General features: G+C 32.6%; 1 protein-coding gene across 2 annotated transcripts in view; it reads right to left on the reverse strand.

The window, feature by feature from the left end:
- Nucleotides 1–18,453, reverse strand: part of LOC149419964 (metabotropic glutamate receptor 1-like) — a 426,820-nt gene that overhangs the window by 41,937 nt on the left and 366,430 nt on the right. For both annotated transcript variants that reach the window (XM_089637395.1, XM_089637394.1), the window contains exon 7: nt 3,962–4,206. In XM_089637395.1, coding sequence (XP_089493521.1) covers nt 3,962–4,206 — 245 coding nt within the window. The remainder of the gene's footprint in view (nt 1–3,961; nt 4,207–18,453) is intronic.

Here is an 18,453-nt window from a genome sequence, read left to right on the forward strand (position 1 = left end):
TGAATGTAATTTTTAGGAAAAAATCAAGAAAATTTGCTCATTTAACAGGTTTGCGAGGTAATTGGAAAGAAATCAAGTAAGTTTTCTCATTTAACAGGTTTGCGAGGTAATTGGAAAGAAATCAAATAAGTTTTCTCACTGAACAGGTTTGCGAGGTAATTGGAAAGAAATCAAGTAAGTTTTCTCATTTAACGGGTTTCCTAGGTAATTGGAAAGAAATCAAGTAAGTTTACTCATTTAACAGGTTTGCGAGGTAATTGGAAAGAAATCAAGTAATTTTACTCATTTAACAGGTTTGCGAGGTTATTGGGAAGAAATCAAGTAAGCTTACTCATTTAACACGTTTGCGAGGTAATTGGGCAGAAATCAAGTAAGGTTTCTCATTTTCTCAAGCCGTTTGATTTTTCGTTTTTCGTTACTTCGCGAAATGTCCATAGCAGTGTGAAATCGGCTTGGTTGAACATAAACAAATATGTTTTTTTTATTTTTATTATCGTATCAATCATATTTTATCTTTAATATTTTAAATATAGGAGACTGCCGAAAGACGCTGTTAAATGCTAATAAAAATATATCCTAAGTAATATTAATAATTGTATCGGACGTGATAGACATTTGCTCATCTCTCATTTTTACGATAAAATCCTTATCATATATGTATATTGTATACTATGATACTATCATATCATATCACACTATAAATGATTATCTCGTTTCCTCAAGCCGAAACCAAGGCAATTAATTTTAATGAATTTTCGGCCTTATCAGGCATTTTAAAATAATGTTCTTTGTTCAACTCTGCTATCTCATGCGTCCTGTGAGAAGATGAGGATGATCACCACTATCAAAATAATTACCCCTACTAAACAAATGTGGGAAACGTACAATTTTGCACAATAAATATAGAAGTTACTGGTACAAGCACTCAAAGCAGTCATTCCTCATCCGACAGAACTCGAGAAAAGTAACACGCTGTTTTATTGTCTTCATTCCAACTGGTCCTACAATCGTGCTTCTCATAAGGAAAAATAGGAGTGGGAAAGGAGGTCTTAACTTTGTGAATATTATTGCTTCATTTGGAAGTTCTGATGTTGGTCTTGAAAGTTCTGTGAGCATTATAATTTATAGATGCACATCTAGCATTGTTTGACCACACGACTGGTTTCGGTTTTTGTATCACAAATATTTATTGTTTCACAACATAAACAGGTTTTTGTTCACTCTCCACAATATACAATACTTATAATGTACGATGATTGGGGCTGATAATTTGTACTGTTTTCCGATAATTATCACGAGGGGGCGACATGCAACGATATGCAACAACGACGAAGAATTAATATCAATCAAACAAAAGACACTTGCTTTTGGCCTTCTATTTTTTAAAATCCTCTTGCTTATTTTTTCGAAGGTAAAGGACCACTTAGAAATTAAATGAAAACAATTTAGGTAGGAACCAGATTGTTGGAATAACCATAAAAGTATTTCAATATTAAACAGTGTCCATGTGTGCCGGTGTGCTGTTGAATTTATAGTATTAGTGCGGGCTCCACTTGGCCTATACAATAATTTTAAAAACAAAATAAATAATTTAAAAAAAAATTACTATAGGGTTAATAGGGCTTATGGCAAAAAAAGAAAACTGGTTTCCACATATCAACGAACATCGCAATCTATCATTGACAATGGGCACAAATAAAAGGATGATTTTCTTTATAAGATAATTATCTAACCTGGCGTTGCTGAGAGTTATCCTTAAGAGATAGACATATACTATAGAAGACTTTTTGTAGATCTTTTAAAGATATAGAATTGCGTACTACATTATTTTGATGTATCTCAAAAGGTTTAGCCAGTGTTAGCAATGTAAGCGCCCGAAAATAATAACTTGATTACAAAACATCGACTTTTTTCTACTTTCTGTAAACATAATAGATTATGCATTATATATATAAACCTTCCGGAAAATATTCTCTAAATATCTCTTTAGACACAATTTTTTAAGGTAAACAAGTTAATTTTTATTTGAAATATGTTCTTACTATGTAAACTTAAATAATTATACTGTATTTTATGAAATAAAAAATATTTAGAAAAAAAAAATAAATAACGAAAACCCTATCAAAGTCCGTTTCGTAGTTTAGAAGAACTAAGCGCACAAACAGACTACATCTTTTTAAAAATGACACTATAGTTAGTAATTTAGTCAGAGAGATTTATGGCATCCAAACATTCTGCCAAAAAATCATCACGAGATTGTCCAATTGACGCCACCACAGACGCTCACGGTCCATACAATAATAGGGCACCCCACTTTGTGGGGTGAACAGTGCAACCTTCGCCTTGACAATGGATCAGATATTCCCCATTTCAGGACATTATTCCCCTCCCCCGACCGGCGCCATAATGGGAATGATTCTACTGACTCCTATTATGAACCGTATCATCCGCGGCTTTGTTACAGATTGTTAACCGTCTCTGACGCTCACGAGATAGCATTATCTCCGTACAGGACCAAATAATTTACTCGAGAATAAAGGGAGAATATGAGAAGTAAACGTAAAGATTTCCAGATTGAATGTTACGTTTCATCTGACGAGTTAAGTGCCTGTGTGAAATTTGTCGGTCAAAATGATAGTATTTAATTAGGTTTCTTTAGAAATGTTATAGGAACTTAGAGAGATTAATGGTTTGTCATTATGCAACAAAGCTTTCTAGATTTTAATGAATGGGCGTTAAGTTAAAATTGAGCAATTCACCAACTTTAAATTTCTGTTAAAGTTCTGTATTTATTTATTTTCTGAGAAACTACTGGCCCATTGAAATAATAACAGAACTTGAATTTCAACAACCCGTCCCAAGTGCCAGTTAAGAAATTCAATTTCAGTTGATGTGTATCCCATTTGCCTTGAACCCATACGGATATAAAAACATTTTTTTTATAATATGAAAATAGTGAACGAAATGTGATTTATTTTCATTAAATTAGACGTCATAGGGGAATGTTTGATTGGTGAGAAAATCTATTAATTTATCTTTGGAAAAATTGACTGCAAATCTCAAAACTTAACATACCTAAAAAATAAAAACGGTTCATTTTGCCAATTATAAACTTTCCACAAATAATAATAAATGAGTTTGACAGTATAACTGTTTTTTAAGATAATTATTGAAGACAATATTAGCGATTCTTTTGATTTGAAACAGAAAAATCAGAAAAGGATACGGTCGCATTAGGACTTAGTACCCTCGTCTTTCCGGGGCGCCGCTCGATCAACTGAGCTAATGGGACCCTATCTCCTTCGGTCAAATTTAACTGTATCATACTTTCAATAAGAACTAACAACATTATCTTCAGTTTCTCACCGCACGTTTTAATAGGCTGCTATGTATGTAACTAGAACTAAAAGAAATCTAGATTATTTAGTTACAAATATCAGAAATACAAGATTATATGACACATAAAAATGCGTAAGGTTAAGTTACCCGACACCATCTCCTTAATTACATGAAACATTAATTATTTTATAGTGTGGTTGTAGACGTGAAGTTCATATAATATGTATTTAATGCTTACAATAAGTTACTTCCGAGTGTTTTTAATCAAAATTTTAATTAAAAGCTTTGTAGATTATTTGAAATGCTAAATGAATTCCTTTGAACCCTTGTCTGCAGTACCTACCCTCTTGAGAATTTGAATACAATCGTTTGGCCAGATGCATTTGGGGGAATGTTGCAATAACGAATTGAATTCATATTAAATTTCTATAGGTAACTACGAACTCTGTTTCAGCAGTAACATGGTTTCATATATTTCCGATACAATCTTGAATTCGAATTCGTTCACTCAATTTAAATTTATGCATACAATATTTCATGTCTATTGTAAGGGATTTTCATTTCAGCAGTATAATACATTAAAATGGCAAATTAGTGAGTTTACTGTGACATATCAACTAACCTGTACATTCCTGCACATCCGATCTAGTGGTGCTGGCGTTGCTTGGTTCATCCGTCATCCTGCAGGAGAACCTGGACTGCCAGAACTCGCGAAACCAGGGGTTCCTGGGGTTGGAGTGCGGCCTGAGGCCCAGGTAGTAGTCGTCGAAGTTCTTCACGTAGGGAGAGTGGATCCTGATGCTGATGCTGCCCTGCGCCTGCTGCTCGTAGTCCTGCACCACGTCTCCTCGGTCAGCCCAGCCGTCACTGTTAACACACAAAAAGGTAGGAATTCTTTCTATCAATTATATAAATATGTACATTCTTCCTCAATCTTGCTTTACTCTCCACATTCTTTCATTATGATGTCATTGTTCTTTCGTTACTCTTTTTTTGTTACAATGTTGTTACTTCAGTTATTCAGAAAAACACAAATATATTTATAATTACTTCATAATATTCGTACTGATAAATTTTAATAATATATACTTAAAATCATCAGCAAGTCGGATCCCAAAGAACATGTCATTATCCATGTCATTCTTTCAATAATCTTTCGCTACTTTTTCGTAACTATTTCGTTATTCATGAATTATTCATTCTCATAACCGAAAGTATACTAAATTAACGAAAGTATTATATTAAATTAACGAAAGTATTATAGTGCTTAATGCTTCGTGGTAACCGTTCAAAACGAAGAAGAAGATGATTTAAAATGGAGATATGTTAATGCGAATGTTAGAGAATGTAAAACGATAAACGATAATTCAAAAATAAACGAATGTTAAACGATAAACGATAATAAGGAAGTTGAGTAAAAAATATTTTGACTTATAAAAAATAATATGTTCATGTAGATCAAAAAATTTCGATTCTAAATATATAAATATATTTCTATATTATTATTCTTAGAATTAGTTAAACGTTCTTGAAAAAGCATTCAATAGCAATAGACTGTATACGCTCCACGATTGGTCGAAAGAATTCTGACGTCACATGTGTCGTGACTTGTACGTACAACGGATCACCTATGGTGCATCTCTTTCTATTACATGAGAGATGGTCGGTTTAGATGAGAGAGGTGTATAGGCCAAAGGTTTATTTGGGTTTGTCAAATATATGTACGTATTTGTTGTTATTATTATATGAAATCATAGACATATGAATATTAGTAGACCTGCCCTAAGTGATTAAAAGCGTATTATCCCCACTCCCCATACCGGTTCCATGGAGCCGGCTGGGCTCGCGAATGGCCTCAAGTGAAATTTGAAAACGTGACGTCATCATTCTTGTGCGAACTACGGTCGAGGCATCATCGGTTCATTTTACGAAATAACACGGCAAAATGTTGACTTGTGATATGAAAACTTGTAAAAATAGATGTGAAAAAGAGAATAAACCCAATTGTCGTATTACATTCCATAAGTAAGCATTATTTTACTTTATTTTAAGCTTATTCACACCGTATTATATGGATCAGTTTTAGAAACATATACTATCACATCACAAGCGTAGCGATTCTCAAGTGTGCTCATCGTTGTTTACTGGGGTAAGTAAATTATGAAACATTTGTAAAAGTGTCTTAACTAAATACTCTGAAACTAACTACGACTCTGCAAACAGAAGAAATTTACTTTGCCGAATTTGGACTTCGCAAATTAGTTCATAACGTGGCGAGTAATTTGCGCTCCCATGTAAAAATGTCTATTCATTCAAAAGCAGATTTTACTTTTAAGAACTAAATGGTGATATTATAATGCGAGATGCCTATTTACTGTCAGATTGATTTATTGACGAATCACAGTCAGCTTAACCCCCTTCGTTCTTCAACAGTTGATTTTACCCCTCGCCATTATCTTCTCGTCTATTAATTCCTATGTCTGTGTATGAAATGGATTTCTAAAGATACATTATTCGTATAGTGCTTTATAATAATATGTTGTTTATTGCATAACTTAGAAGTTTTTATTATTATACATGTCACATAGCATGTGATACACTTCAGGCCGCCGGCCGCCCAGAAAAGTCTCACAGTGAACTGGGCTGTAAACCGTTATTTTACTCTTGGTCTTTACTTTTCTGCGCGGTGGTCCTGAATTCGCGCGGGGAACGTCAACAAGTAGCGACGGCAATACCGTACAAGTACCGTACCGGGCGGGAAAAGCAAATATTCTAACTTAAAATATTAATTTAACTATGAAATCTTAATCAATTTTCTTTTTTTTTAATAACATCAATTCTAATAGACGGTTAACATTGGTAAAAAAATTACTGGAATTCCTTGTTGAAGAATTAAAAATTTTTCCATACAAAATGCTTAAGCGACGTGGTTTTCACAGTTCGAATGACGTCACACCACACCCCGCCTCTTACCGCTCGGATTCCGCTCGTTTTGGCGGGCTTAATAAAATTTAAACTTTGAGAATTAATTTAATTATGAAAACAAACTTTAAAAAAATAAAAAAATACCAGTATTTAAGTTTGAATTCGAACATTGATAAAAAAAAATAAAAAAAATGGACTCAACTTCCTTATTCTAAAATAAACGAATGTTAAACGATAATTCTAAAATATTTAATTAAAAACACGACTCGCTTAAAAAATACAGAAAAAATCTGTCAAGTTCCTATTTTGCATTTAAAGATAAAATATTAATGTTTTCATACCTATAACACGTTAAACAACATTATTCATTATAATAACATTTCAAAACAATATAAATTTTGCTAGGAACTTAAAAACTTAGTTTTCGGAGAAATAAGTGGTAAATCGGTAGAAATTCGGAATGTAGGGGCTGAATTTTTGGGTTATGGACAGTGTTCATACTGTACAATATTTGTCCAAGTCTGCCTTGATGGTGGAAATTATAACGCTGTCTTTCAATACTGTATCATCATAACCTGTTAATTTTATTATTATTTCCTTATCTTTTAATATTATTCGTATATTGTATATTTCACTAATCTGTCAATACTGCTTCAATTCTGTTAATCTTTCGTAACTGTTTCATTATTATTTAATTACCCTTTCATTACTGCTTCATCATCATTTAATTACTATTTAATTAACCTTTCATTACTGTTTCATAATTATTTCATTACTATTTAATTACCATTTCATTACTGTTTCATTACTAGTTAATTACCCTTTCATTACTGTTTCATTATCATTTCATTACTGTTTCATTATCATTTAATTACCCTTTCATTACTGTTCCATTATCATTTCATTACTGTTTCATTATCATTTCACTACTATTTGATTACGCTTAAATTACTGTTCCATTATCATTTCATTACTGTTTCATTATCATTTCATAACTGTTTCATTATCATTTCATTACTATTTAATAACCCTTTCATAACTGTTTCATCATCATTTCATTACTATTTATTAATAATATTAATTAATAGTAATGACATATTAATTAATAACCCTGTTTCATTATCATTTCATTACTATTTAATAAGTGTTTATCTTTTTTTAAATTTTGTTCAGAAATGTGTATTCAATTATCTAAACATCATCAACATTGATTAATTTAATAGTTACCTCATCATTAAATTAAAATAAATACAACAATTTAAGAAAAACAAAACTTTGAAAAAAGATATGAAAATGAAAGTTTCGCTAAGTACAAAAACCAAAAGTCTTTATAAAAGAGAGGTCCAACATTTTAGGCGAAGTTCAAAATAAACACTGAAATAATGTTTCTGCGTTTTTTCAGCGATTTCTATGGCCGGTCATGGGCAATAAACTCACTCGCTTTATCTTGACGACAAGAAATTTGTCCGAGAAAATGCTTATATTGTTTGCTTATTTATGGTAAACGCTTAATAAATAAAGTTGAAAACTTTTACAGTCTCCAGTACCTACTTTCAAAGATGTTTACTAATACTCGAGGCCAGAGTTTTTTTTACCAGTCGAGATTTTATGTATTTTCTTTAGGCATTGGACGAATAATGGATTTAAAAAAAACTGACGCAAGAAATAAAATAACGAACGATCTTTATATGGTTAAGAGCAGTGCAGTAAATGGACAAAGAAAATGCTCAGCCAAAAAAACAAGAAGACTTGGAAGTAGATGACGTTGTAACAAATATGAATTTGTCAAAGAAAGCGTGACTGATAGTCCAGGATGAAGTGGCAGATAATGTTTCTGTTGCTGACAGTGGAGCATGGAATTAGCAAAAGAGTGATTAAAGTAAACTGAATGCAATAAAAATTTGATACCTGATGTGTATGCGTTGCAAAGCCACATGACTAGTCATAAAGAAGAAGGAACTAGTAAAATATTGCTCGGCTGGTGTAAGCGTAGGTAATGAAATAGAGAATAGTCGTCTCCATGACTTGCTCAAGATGGTTTAGCGCAGGGGTCGGCAGAATTTTAAGTGAGAAGAGCCAAGTTTGTCAGAGAGCCCTACAATCCTGGGGAGACGGGGGGACTATAATCCTGTGGTGACTATCTGAGAAAAAACAATAAATTTATTATCATCTCATGAATGAGTTCTATAAAAAATGAAAAGCTAGAATATCTGAAAAAAAAGACCGAAGAATCTAAACCATTTTATTGCAGGTGATGACCTGGATTTATAGCTGAATCTAGCTCTAGGTTATTTGGCAATACTGATGCTGTTCTAGTCAGTTCGTTCAGTAACTCCATATTATAAGAATTGTTGTGTGGAGGTGAAATTGGAGTTGAAGTCTGAAGAACTGCAAACGCCTATGCAAAAAGCCGCGGTTCTCCGACTCCTGTTCTAGCGCAATGCGATGGCATTACAACAGGATGGTGCCATTGAATTAAATTTTTAAAACATCAGATAAATTAAATGACTTCTCTCTTTTTTACACACCTGCTTTTTAAATTGTTAAAATAATAAATCTTGTAAATAGATGATTGATCTATCGTACAATAATAATAAAAACATTTACATAAAGATACAGAAAAGGATGACCTATTTTGGAGACATAATTATAATGGACGGCAACGAAAGTTGGTTCAAAAGAATAAATGCAACTTGGGCATGCATCGTGGTTGTGGATGAAAGAAGGAATCTGATGTAACTGACGCAAGTTACAAACCTAATGAGTTCTTTCGGGCTGCAGTTGCCAGGCTGAAGATTAGATGCTATGTTAGATGAAAGATATAAAAAACAACCTACGACGTAACCTGAATCAGGGCTTAATTCACTAACACAAGTAGCAAACGGGGTTGACACTTCTGGTTCCTTCTCTAATGACACATGTGGTGGTACAACAGTTATCACTCCAAGCTTTACCGAACAATCTTGGCGATCCTTGATCCAATATTAAAGACATTGAATTGGCCTCAGTTCAGGCCAGAACCTTTTCACATGAATGCTGCATGTACAAAGCAGTATGGCCATTAACCAAATCCTGATTTCATCAAAATGTTTGAATAGTTGAATTTTTTGGAATGGTTGGTGATTTTCTAACCTTTCCAGGAAGAAATTTGCCTCGCTGGGCTAAAAGATATTCTATTTACATCGGATTCACATTGCTCTTCATTTTGAAAAATTACATCTCGTACGATCTTGATTCGTCACCAAAACACCAGGCGAGAGCTCCTGTTTCGACTGGTGCATAAACTCACGTCTATTAATTTTATGAACTACAAATTAATTACTGGGAATGTAGGTGCCCTTTACGGTTGCATATTTTGTGTGTAATAAAGACGTTTCAGAAAAATGAGGGTTTCTTCCGATATGGTGATAAATTTTATTCCACCTTTTACTTAAATATATATATATATATATTTACAAAATTTCGAAAATCATTTTGTTCCAAAATTGTTTTGTTTTCATAAAATTTTCTGCCAAAGAAAATATACTCAAATTCATGAAAAGTATAAGATTTTTACCCAAAAAGCCACAATTTATCATTACGTCATACATTTTTTTTGAACACTTGACATTGGTTATAGTCGACCGAGCATTAGACCACTTGAAGAGACATGTAACCTTTATATTTCACCGAACATATTAATAACAAGATTCTACCACGAGGACTTGCTCGCCACGGTCCAACGGGCCCGGTACTCGATAGCGGGGAACACTTCATTTGCGGCCGCGGAAATAATAATTTTATTGGATTTTCGCTCTATTTTTTTCGCAAGAATGTGACCTATTTTTTACTGGTGAATAATTATTATACGTTAACCCAATAATTTTGTTCTCCACTCGTTAGATTTTTTTTTGAATTATTACAATACTAAAAATGCTAATTATGATATAAGATATTAACTATTACTAATGGCAAATTTACACCATAAAACAATAGTTACAAACTTGTTATTATAAGTAGATAAGGAATGTACCCAATCAATAAATGACGAAGAAAAGATTTTATCAAGTGGCTCACAGTAAGATATTTAATTATCGTGGTTGACTTCCAATGTAAATCGTTTTTTACGAAAATTATAGTAAGTATACCTTAAAAAAACAAAAAATTGGGTACGGCTTAAATTCATAAAGTTAAATAAGTCGTCTCCACGCGGAGAAAAATTTAATATTTTATATAAATGGCTGTATTTCCTAATAAAATATTAGTCAAAAAAACTAACTAACTAAGTAACCATAACGCCGTTTCTCAGCAGGGGTGGGCAGAGAGGACAGACCGCCAAACAACTCGGTCTTGGCACAAATTTCTTGCTTCATTCACATTCATGCATCGTCTCATACATACTTTTCTATTATATATTATATTATATACGTTTTAACAATGTGAGCTACGCAGATATGATATGGTTCTGATGGCACCGTCAATACGGGGATTAAGAAAAATTGAAAATATTTGCCACTGTGAAACAATTGACTTTACTAACGAATATACTTATCTGGGACTAATAGTAGACAATAAATTTAAATGAGATAAACAAGTGGCTAAAATCTGTAACCAGCTCCGATCTTTTGCAAGTAATTTTTATAAACAGAAATTTGTTTTGCCTCATTGTACTCTTAAAATAATTTATTTTTCTATGGTCGAATCCATACTCAGATATGGCATACGAACTTGGGGGCACTCAAGCAATATTTATATTAAATATATACAAAACTTACAAATTGCTATAATAAAAAAAATTGTACCACCGAATATCTACAGACAAAGAAGTAATCTAAAACTACTGTATGGTTCTGAGGGCCTACTTCCAATAAAGGGTCTTATTTGGTACATTATTATAATGGATAATGAGGGAGATAGCAAATATAAAAAGCAACCGGTGCATAATCACACAACAAGATTCACTGAAAATAAGGGCCTCATTATTCCAAGAGTAACAAATAAGTATGGAAGCCGAACGCTTAAATATTTAATACCAGAGATTTTCAATAAATTTAATAATTCTTTTAAACCTCAGAATAATGAGAGACCCTGCCCCAAAAACACTAAGCGTTGGCTAATAAGCGACGAATCAATGTATCTCTGAACTTTATTATTGATGTATTCCTGAACATCTCAACGTACCTGCCTAAATAATTTGTATATAGGTAGGTACTTTGATATATATTATTTTGTGATATTGTTTATTGTATAATTTTGTGTCATACATGTATTAAAAATTAAAAATGTTTATATATATTATTTGTAGAACCTACAGACAAGCCGTCACGTGTGACAGCTTTGTGGGACTGCATAAAACTTGTATCTTTAAAAATTTATAATAAATAAAAAAAGAATTCTCCTGAAAATCTGTGAAGAATTTGCTCACGAAACCAACATGATCTATAATGCGAAAAAAATAGCACTGTTGGTCATAAAACATGGGGAAGGCCCAAAAAACATTCCCCCAGTCTTTTTGAATGGTGAGATTCTTAAAACAGTAGAAACCACAAAATATCTAGGACATGTCATCAACAATAAGTTAACGGATGATGAAGATATTGACAGGCAGAGGCGAGTACTGAGTATAAAATGTAACATGCTCAGTAGAAGATTTCGGCTCTGTAGTCCACAAGTGAAAAGGATGCTCTTCTTAGCCTTTTGCACCACCCTGTGTACACATGCGAGCTCTGGGCTAATTTCAAGAAAAGAACAATGGAAAGGCTTCGGGTGCAATATAACAACGCTTACCGATTGATATTCGGACTCCCCAGACACTGCAGTGCCTACTCAATGTTTGCAGAAGGGCGAGTTCCAGGATTTACAGCTCTGTTAAGAACCAGGTTTGCAGGACTGAGGGGAAGGATAAACCATTCCAGAAACATTCTTATCATAGAATCCCGTCTGACTTCAGGATCGAGCATTGAAGACCATTGGAGAAAGATACTTGCTCCCACAATCTTAGATCCGATGGATTCCCGTGCTTCTCTGCTTTAATTTAATTTCATTTTCAATTTAATTTTTAATTTTTTAATCTCTTTTTATTTATTTTACTACATGTAAATACTATCTGTACTTATATCCTCTATGGGATGTGTGGGATTGCACTAATCTCCCCACATCCTGGAATAAAGAATTTATTATTATTATTATTCCGACTCTTGACATGACCAGACTCTGAAGTATCTGATTCACTTGAACGTGCCATGTGTTCCTCGGGCGTCCCTGAATTCTATTCACATTTGCGTCATATATTATCCTACCACTCCTTTCTTTGCTCATTCGCTCTACATGCCCCGACCATATAATCGTCCCTTTCTTAATCTTACAAACTAGGCTTCATCAGTCATGCAATCTTTGCGGATCTCCCCATTTCTTACACGATCATACATGGTTTCTCTGCCAGTTCCATGCCTCATTTCCCTACATCAGGGTAGGTACCAGCAGTCCATTGTGGTCTGCTAGCTTCGCTTCTTTGGACATTTTTTTGCTAACGCCAACTGCGTTCAGTCCTCCATTAATGGGGTAGTCATTCAGAATATATCTGAAAGCGTGTTCAACGCAGGTGGCCTTGTCCGAACAAATAAACGAGTAAGATGCGAAATTGTTATTATTTTTAAGAACACGTGTTCCTACTTCCTCATAACATATTCGTGCTGTACTGTTATTTAGTTATAAAATTTGTCAATTCATTCGTTATAGGCATCCAATCCCGTTTCAACAGGAAAATTAATAATTTGACCAGATTTATAATAAATTAACATTATTTCATATCAATATGTTTTTCCGTGCACGTGACCTAACAACGGTTTGATAAAGACGTTGACCACCGAAACAGTTGTTACAATTCCTAATTTCATCGATGTCTAAAAATTAACTCGGTTTTCATTTTCACATTAATATATTATTATATTTATTTTCTATGGAAGTATTATATGAAACTCGTTGCATTGCACCACATTCCCGAGATTTGGAATAAACAAGAAAAAAAGAGATTCTAATAACAAAGTTACAACATTTGATATATTTTGATTTCTACAAATGGGATGCCGTACATAACAATAAATTCCATTCAAATTACTTTTATTTCAATAGTGAGCGATTTAAATGTTTGAAAACTTATGAAAATAATTTTTGCTATGCAATTTCACAACTGATAATTTCAATAAGAGTGTACAGACGTTTTTAAAATACTGTGAAAGCTCTTTTCAAGTTCTGTTATTATTTCAGTTCTGTCAAGTAACTGGCCTATAATGATATAATAACAGAATTTGAATAGAACATTCACGGAACTTGGAAATAAACGTTAAAATTTGATGAATTCTTCAAATTGTATGAAACAACCCATCCTAAAAGTAGCTACAATCTAATATAAAAAAGCTTAATGATGTAAAAATTCCTCCCCTAGTTCAAATTAATAACACCTAGACGGCTCCTCTGTATTGCCAGCGCAGAAAAACAATGCTGAAAAAATTAAAACAATATAAAATCTGGACCTATTTCATAATTCCATAGATTCGTTCTAAATGCTAATCCGGCTAACGAGATAATCCGTTTTCTTTGCAGCTGCGTTTCTATGGCGGACTGGCTGAACCTTTCGAGAATAATTAATTTGGCCCCGTTAAGTGACAACACTGGCTTCCTTCAATGCTAATGGCAGCTTTAGTCAATGTTTTGGCTAGGAAATTTGTAGTTCGTTTTCTTTTTTAATGGAATAATTGCTAAAGGCTGAAGTAAATATTTTCATGCATCAATAATGTTTTTAAAAGTTAGGTTGTTGTAAACTCTTAACCCTCCAGGCCTTTGGCATATTATGTTGTAAGGTCGGGGTATTTTCGATTTGTAATAAAATCCTTATATTACTTCTTTCCGATTTTATGTCCGGGATAAATCTTCCCCATAGGAAAAACTAAACCCTTCCACACACTTTTCCACAAATGATCATCTAGTCAATCAACATTATGCAAGTGCATTATCTAAGCAAAATAAATACAAAACAATACAAGAATAACACGTCAACCCACCAGAGATCAAATGGGAAAATAATTCACCGACTCCAGATATTTTCATATCAGAGGGTTCGGCTCGGTAGAACTCCAAACAGGGCCTATAAATCCTACTGATCCCTCAACATAAATATTTAAAAAATCTGTCGTTTTCCTACATGTATTTAATATGACTGATTGTTGCATTTTTATATATAATTTTTTTGATAGATCTAATACGCCTAAATTTTTAATGAGAGAGCTAGGTATAATGCCAGTAGCCGAAATAACGAATGTTAATATTTTTATAGTCTGAGAATAATAAATCCAAATAATTGGATTATTATTTAACGTATTTCATAATTACAAATAAACATATCATTTCTTAAATATATATTTTTTAATGAAAACAAAAAAAATGGATCAACTTACATTTTTTCTAACTACAATTATCGATCGGATTCGAGTAATTTTAAGTACTTCTAGCTCTCCTAAGCACACTTACGGTGATATTTCGCAATATTACCCACGAAACGTAAGCATTTTACTCATATTTTTTATAAGAAAGTTAATAAATCCGAGTTAAAAAATTATTTACAAAGAAAGCAGCGAAATCTAATCATCAACGGTCGAGAGCTTTAAGACGCTTGTCATAGCAAAACAAGAGATCCTGGGTTCAATTACTGGTTGAGACTAGTTATCTTTTTATTTTTATGTGTCTTGTTGTGTTTCATGTTTCGTTTAGATTTATTAGTATTATCAACTTCTTCAATGATATATTTAATTGATGGGTATAAACCTTCAAAATAAGTTAAACATTAAAAAAGTTGTTCCACAATAATCATTATTAATTTAATTTATGTAATTAATTTTCAAAATAATAAATAATTTATTACCTTCTCCCACCGCTTATTGTTATATTTTTGTATAAGGTCATTATTTGTCAGTATAATGTCTTTATGTTCAGTATAATGAAAGAAGTTTTGGTTTTGAAACCTGTTGAAAATTTTTATCAAAAATAGTGATGCAAACAAAGTTGATTGTTTAATTTTAATTTAAAATGACGCAAAAATGTAATATTGCAATTACTGAAAGAGATAAATATATTCATTTATTATATTTTGTGGTACCTAACTGCATTTTTTGTGATAGTTTTAGTTAAATTCTGTAGTTAGTATAAATATTTGATTGGTCGTACCGTTTTTATTTATTTTTCATTTATGTATTGAGTTCTTGCTTACGTAGGACTCAGAAACAGATACCAAAGCAAATTTAGTTAAACTTGTGTATATTGTTTAAAAACCAAAAACAGAATATAAACATAAATCTCAAATGTAACCATTTCAATTAAGACTGATTTCCAGTTGAATAACAATTAATTATTGCATAAAACTCAATTAATATTAATTTGTACGTTTTCATCGAATCGAACAGTACCTATTCCCACCCTATTAGAAAGCAATTACCTTCTATTCGGCTTCAGCCTTACCTTCGATCGGGTCGATAAAGGAACTTGGTTCCGATATAAAAATCTAATTGAACGAATAACTGCGGTGGTTGGATTCCTTCTACCTTCCATTGCGAATGGGAGTGATATAACATAATTACAGGATACTTCTTAGGGATGATGCGGCTGCGCCAAAGTTAGGGGTTGTTTTTATTAGTTAATGGATGACTGAATGCATCCTAAATTATGTGGGTGTATTGTGATATAGAAAAAAATGGTTTATATCCCTCAGCAAAATAAATGAAACCAAATCCATTCGAGTACGTTAAAAATACAATATTGGATAAAATTTGGTTAGTAATTGATGTTTAGACACATCTTATTTATCTGTGTATTTTATTTTACATGTCCATTGACAGAATTACATTCCAATAACCAATTTAAATTATATTATTAAACGATACTCGTTACTTAAATATTAGCACATTGAATTGAACAATAATGAGACTTAAATTCATTTAAGAGCACGAACAACTATAGATTTTTATTTATTTATCACTTTTACATAAGACAAGATACATAACTATTTTAACGTACGTATAAGGAAATAATATGTATGAGGACGTAATACAGCAAAAGACACTACGCCATTTTATCTAACCTCGTACAGCACAACAAAGACTCAACAACAAACACACTCACAAATAATCCAACAACTTTCAACTGCTAATACAAGGGTAGATCGATGGAGGACGTAATACACACTCACAAATAATCCAAGAACACTTAAGGCGGTGCACTACGTAGTAATGCAAAATCATGTGTTTTTGGTTTGAAAATTTGGTCGCCTAGAAATGTTTCAGATGCTTTAATTAAATTCTACGAGTAGAATACATGTTAGCCTTTGAAATTATCGAGTATTTTTTAGATAAGTCTTTTTATAAGCCCAGAAAAAAATAATGTATAAGGCCTATGAAAACTGCTTTCAAGTTCTCCTACTTACAAACCCATTTTCGGTTATGATTTTATTGTATAATGTGGAAAATTAAGTTATTTATAAAATGATCGGAAAAAAATAAATATTTATGCCTGAACATCCACAAAATAAAATAAAAGGCACTTTTTGGCCATGTTTTTTTTTTTGCATAAATCAAAACAGGCGGATGGTGTTAAGCGGGAATTTAAACCATATCGCCATCTACGTAAGGGCTGTTATTGATAGCGGCTCGATTTAAAATATTACACGACGTAGTGCATCGCCTTAACTGCTAATACAGGTGAAGATCGCTGGAGGACGTAATACAGCAAAACGACTTATTGGCATCGACACCTATGTGACTTCAGAATGAAACCTGCTGGGTTAAGCTGCCCTGATGATAGATGATACCACCCTTAAGGTGCCAAATAAAGGCGTTAAAAAATCATCCAAATATTATTTCTTATTAATTTATTTAAATAATTATTATACGACACATTAACTCTTGGTGTGCTGTCGCAAAATTTTCGCCGAGCGCCATCTGATTCTATTTTCATCAGTTGTTCTAGTTTTTTTTATAACAAAATTATGTTTTTGTAGACTGTACCGTCTACCGTATATTTATAAAAAACAGCATATAATCTACCCAGTTTACCCAGAATAGCTATATGTATGTATATTCTAATAAATGATTTTTTTAACGTATCCACACGGAAACGCGGGCAAATAATTGGTTAATCATTCATTTTCAGTACAAAATGTCTTATTTTAAAATGCTTAACATTTCGAAAGATATGGAACAAATAAATCTGTCCCGAAGGACCATATGCCATATGTTAGTCACCGTTTAATTTACCTCTATAAAGGCTTAGACCTAGTGAGGTTGATTTTTTTGAGAAAAGACATGATTTATTTATAGTGATATGCACTAAATATATAAAATAAATAAATAAATTTAATGTATGCATATTTGAAGAGTAATTAAATATATGAACTGTTTTATAAATTTTATTAAATATCACCATTCCTCGTGTCATGCTGTACTGTGCTAGAACATCTGTTCTGCTCTGTGATATCTTGAACAAGTGGTGGTGACGACTACGGCTAAAGTTTTCAAGTACGTATATCGTAAAAGTTATGGCATTCCAAGCAGTGGCGGCTCTTTACTTTTGGGTTCCTAGAGTGCTAATATTACAAAACATGGCGTTATTGATGTTGTAGTAGCTGAAAAAGATTTTTACTTTATTTCAAAAATTTCATTTTTTGTATGAAGATTTTCAGAAAATCCGTGCGGCGCACGGCTAAACTGAAAATTCCTGAAAATCGTCAAAAGAAAAACGATAATTAGAAAAAAATAAATCGTTTTCAGCTACAACAACATCAGAAATGCCATTTTTAATAATATTAGCCCTCTAGTACACCCAACAGTCACGAGCCGCGGGCCGCCACTGATTCCAAGAGGAAAGGGCTATCAAGAGAGTTATGTACTCTTTAAAAACTAAGTATTTTTCTAAGCCAAATCTATTATTTGCCTCATTTAAGTCCATGTGGTGCGTGAACTTCGGACAAGTTCCATGCATTCGCATCTGGATTTGTTCCAGCATATTTTTCTATTTAGTTGGGTGCGGATTCTACATAGCACTGGAATATTCCAGCTTGTTACTATCCAAACTCTTACTGGGAAGGCGCTCCATTAAAAGAAGTAGAAGAAGAATAACTAACATAAATAGACAAGAAAAACTCTAGTAGGCACATTTTTTCCTTTT

This window comes from Hesperophylax consimilis, chromosome 11, assembly GCF_061612785.1.
Source record: "Hesperophylax consimilis isolate HC1 chromosome 11, BYU_Hcon_1.0, whole genome shotgun sequence".
NCBI lineage: Eukaryota > Metazoa > Arthropoda > Insecta > Trichoptera > Limnephilidae > Hesperophylax > Hesperophylax consimilis.